The sequence below is a fragment of the Lynx canadensis genome, chromosome D1 (assembly GCF_007474595.2).
Source record: "Lynx canadensis isolate LIC74 chromosome D1, mLynCan4.pri.v2, whole genome shotgun sequence".
Lineage (NCBI taxonomy): Eukaryota > Metazoa > Chordata > Mammalia > Carnivora > Felidae > Lynx > Lynx canadensis.
Genome location: NC_044312.2, coordinates 101,559,934 through 101,564,861, shown reverse-complemented (window position 1 = coordinate 101,564,861; position 4,928 = coordinate 101,559,934). Strand labels below are relative to the sequence as shown.

Genomic DNA, 4,928 nt, shown 5'->3' with positions numbered 1-4,928 from the left:
GGGATGAGAAGTCTGGTAGGATTTGTGAAAGTGGGTATGATCCAACTTACTGGTTTAGAGTATCACCCTGGCTTTTACAACAAGATCAGACTCATGATGGGTAAGGCCAAAGTGAAAGGCTGCAGCAATAATTCTGAGACCAGGTCCCTTGGGCCAATGTGGTGACAGAGAATGTGCTGAGAGATAGACTCTAGATATATTCTGTATCTAGAGTCAACATAGTATGCAGCTGAACTAGGTGTGATTTTCTACAAAGAAAATTATAGGATTATTCTTACATCTCCACCTGAAGGGATAGAAGGATTGCTTTCTGTTATGTGAGATTAACATTTGGATATTGCTAGTACCTACCTAAAAGTTATCTTGTGAGGATATGTTATATCCTTTGAATATTGTCTGGCACATGATAAGTGCTCAACAAAATATGCTATTACCAACACTATCAATTACCTGGAAGCAGGCACAGCTTTTCATGTTTTTGACATGCTCTTTTTTTCTAATGTCTTTTTAAGTTTATTCTGAGAGAGAGAGAGGCAGAGAGAGACGAGGTGGGGGGAAGGAGAGAGAGAGACAGAGAGACAGAGAGAGAGAGAGAGAGAGAGAGAGAGAGAGAATCTCAAGCAGGTTCCACACTGACAGCGTGTGGCCCAATGCAGGGCTTGAACTCACAAACCCATGAGATCATGACCTGAGCTGAGATCAAGGGTCAGTCGCTTAATCAACTGAGCCACTCACACACCCCTCATATTTTTAACATACTCTATTCTACTCTTATTTCTTTAACCTATTTGTATTAAATAGCATTTTGGCATGGCACCATAAGCAAAAATAATATGTCTTAAATTATGTCTAGACCACATTTTACATAAAATATGATATGCACTTACGTAACAGGGAATTTTATAGGGCAAGCACAAACAGTCTAAATCTTTCATATTGTGCATAGATTATAGTTACATGTATGTAATACATAATGCTTTCCAAATTATATTATAAAAAATTACAGTAGTCCTATTTTAATTATAAATTTAATTTAATTTAATTAGCATGTGTTCAACCTAAGTGCTGTCTACACAATCACAGAATCTATTGGCCATCTTTGCCAATTCAAGCCAGCAGAGTGCATTTCCTGATCACAGAAGTAGACCTAAATGAAAACAAGGTGAAAAGATAGTTTATAAAAAAGATCAGAAAAATGAAAATGTATTAAATGACATAGTGCATGTAAAAGATGAGAGAGCAGCCAAAAAGTATATTATTCAACAATAATATGGTATTTATCATACACTTGTTATTAACAAGTGTTTATCATACACTCGTTACCAATTGCAAACAAAAACAGGTAACAATAGCTCTAAAGAAAGAGTCTAGACCACATGGATATCAAAGCAAAAACTAAGTCATAATAATTTTAAATGGCATGATATATGAGCAGGAAACTTGTAAAATAAATTAAGGGGAGGAAAATAACGCATATTTAGAAGGTTTGAATAGGTTTTTCGGTACTTTTGAATTAGTGAAAACAATTTTTTAAAATTTTTTTAATGTTTATTTTTGAGAGAGAGATGGAGCACGAGCAGGGGAGGGGCAGAGAGAGAGGGAGACACAGAATCTGAAGCAGGCTCCGGTTGTTAACAAGAGGGACACGGGACTGGAACTCACAAGCTGTAAGATCATGACCTGAGCTGAAGTCAGACGTTCAACTGACTGAGCCACCGGGCGCTCTGAATTAGTGAAAAATGTTTAAACTTTTAACTTCTAAAAGAAAGTTTACACTTTTGCACTTTATTTTGAACACTTAATAAAGCATGTAGGAAAAATAATGAACTATAGTTATACAAAAAATGTGATACATTTCAAAAAATGAAAATGTTATAAAATTATTGCTTGAATGAAAACTATCTAGTTACAAAAGTTTAAACAAAAGAAACAGATACTTGGAAAGTGGAAAAATACATTCTTAACATTTACATAGCAGAGAAAACTAAAATTGTAATTCAGATTATGGAGAGAGAAAATGTAAAAATAAAGGAAATTTCAGCAGTATGACTACAGTTTACGGGCTGCCACAAATTCTGAATTCATTGTCATTTCTTGGCTTTACAGCTTGTCTCTGTTAAAAAATTAAAACAAATGAGTCGAACACTTAATTCAACATTTATTTTTAGTGACCATAGCAAATCTATAAAAATTAGGAGAAAAGCAATGAGTTTTGAGAAAACACACAAAGCTTCAACAAAGCAGCTGTCTACTGAAGCTTATTAAATGTCACAGAAAGGTAAGGTTTTTAAATGTTTAGCAGGTAGCCACCAAAGAGATGTCACTGCATACAGATTTTTAAGTTGATACATTTACATTTCCGATCCAAATCACTGCAACATGAGACTCTTAATTTTTTCCCAAATATTCAGAACACGTTCATCTCAGATTTCAGTGACAAAGGAATTATCAAAAGTTAAACTTTCAAGTGTATACAGAAAGTGTAGAAAAACACATGGAAAATGACAGAAATTTTGCTTATGTACGTAATATACGCACATGCGTACATAACTATAGACCCAGAACACACACAAAACTGTTAAAGACTGTTAAGGCATTTCTATTTCCTTCCTCTTTTCTGTGGTTTCCAAGCATTCTCCAATGTTAACATAAACCATTTTAAATCCAAAACTGTGAAGTGCTGAGCTTTTCCTTAGTTGTTTGTCAGTTAAATTGTCAAAAAGTAATTTATAAAACACGAGTGAATATTCTTTAAGAAAAAGCCATTGTGCATTGAAAATATTGCAGGAATGTAAGCCTTCTAATGATAATGGCCCACATTTATTAGGACTGCCTTGAATGCTTCACATCTATTATCTGATCTAATCTTTATAATTAACTAGATAGCCCTGGAATTATTATTTATCTTGTACAGTTGAGAAAACTGAGGCTTAGATTTTCAGTGATCCATTGAGGGTTATACAGCTAAAAGGGTAGCGTAGAATCCAAATACTTGAATGTTTGGTTTCACAGCAAGTTCTCATAATCACTCTGCTAATTTTTTCTCTATATAATAAACAAAATGATTTCTGAAACTGGTATCGTGCCCAAAATGGAGTTCTTTTCCATAATAAAATTCTCTGAAGAACTCTATTCATGGGAATTTGTTTGATAGAGTTTAAAAGATGACAACTATATTGTCTCATTTTGCACATCAGTTGCCCTTAAAACACATGCATTTACCGTAATGTTTATAGAAGCACTATCTACAATAGCCAAATTATGGAAGAAGTCCACATGTCCATCAACTGATGAATGGATAAAGAAGATGTGGTATATATACACAATGGAATGCTACTTGGTGATGAAAAAGAATAAAATCTTGCCATTTGCAACAACGTGGATGGAACTGGAAGTTATTATGCCAAGTGAAATAAGTCAATCAAAGAAAGACAGATACCATAAGATATGATTCATATGTGGAACTTGAGAAACTTAACAGAAGACCACAAGGAAAGGGAAGGAAAAATAATATACAAACAGAGAGAGAGACAAACCTTAAGAGACTTTTAAATACAGAGAATAAACTGAGTATTGATGGCAGTGGGGGTGGGAAAAATGGATGATGGGCATTGAGAAGGGCACTTGTTCTGATAAGCACTAGGTGTTGTATATAAGTGATGAATCCTGGGAATCTACTCCTGAAGCCAAGACTACACTGTATGTTTGTTAACTGACAATAAATAAAAATAAATAAAAACATTCAACACTGAAAAAAAAAAACATGCAGTTAGACCATAGATTTAAAACATATTTCATAGTTTTCAATTACAACATGGAATTTCTAAAGACATCTTCCTGGAAATGTCCGAGATCATATTTGGTCAAGTAAAGAATGGTTCAATGGAAATACAAACAAATTAAAGGAGTTTTTGGAAAGAGACAAAAGAAATACACTATATGGAAGAAGAAGAGCAATGAACTGAAAAGTTGAGCATCACCTATTTCAACTGCCCAGAGCCCTCGCCCTTCCGCATGACTCTAAGGAGAGCATTTTTCACTTCTTTGTTCCTGAGACTATAAATGAGTGGATTCAGCATGGGGATCACAATAGTATAAAAAACAGAAGCCACTTGATCCTTTCCCAAGGAATAAGACTTACTTGGCTTTAAATAAGTAAAAATCATAGTGCCATAAAAGATGGCGACTCCCAGGAGATGAGAGGCACAAGTAGAGAAGGCTTTTTTCTTTCCTGAAGTGGAAGTAATTTTCAGGATAGTAGACAGAATGGACACATAGGACACAGATATTGTGATAAGAGACACCATTAGAGTGGAGCCAGCGACAATAAATATCATGATTTCAATGCCATGTGTGTCAGTGCAAGACAAGGCTAAAACTGGGGTTGTGTCACAGAAAAAGTGATGGATTACATTGGAGTCGCAGAAATGCAACCTGCTCATGCAAAGCCCATTGACAAAGGAGTCCACAAAGCCAATCACATAGGACCCAAAGATGAGGTGAGAGCAGAATCTTGCGGACATAACCACTGGGTAGTACAGAGGATTGCAGATAGCGACATAGCGATCATAGGCCATTGAGGAGAGAAGGAAACATTCAGTGGCGCCCAAGAAGACAAAAAAGGACATCTGGGTGAAGCAGCTCGTGTATGAAATATACTTGGTGGAAGTCAGTAAGTTCTGTAAGGTTTTAGGTGTGATGACAGTTGAGTAACTGAGGTCAAGAAATGACAGGTGACGGAGGAAAAAATACATGGGGGTGTGAAGCTGGAGATCCAGGTGGGTGATCAATATCATCCCCGCATTTCCCAGCACAGTAACCAGGTATATCAGGAGAAACAGCATGAAAAGGACCAGCTGGATCTCTTCAGAATCTGTCAGCCCCATAAGGATGAAGTCAGGCACATGTGTGTTATTCTTTCTACCCAT

At 35.8% G+C, this 4,928-nt stretch overlaps 1 protein-coding gene across 1 annotated transcript; it reads right to left on the bottom strand.

Moving 5' to 3' along the window:
- Positions 1 to 3,980: 3,980 nt before the first annotated feature.
- Positions 3,981 to 4,928, bottom strand: LOC115526389 (olfactory receptor 8H1-like). The gene has a single exon (XM_030333795.1). It carries the CDS (start codon positions 4,926 to 4,928, stop codon positions 3,981 to 3,983), a length of 948 nt encoding a protein of 315 aa, XP_030189655.1.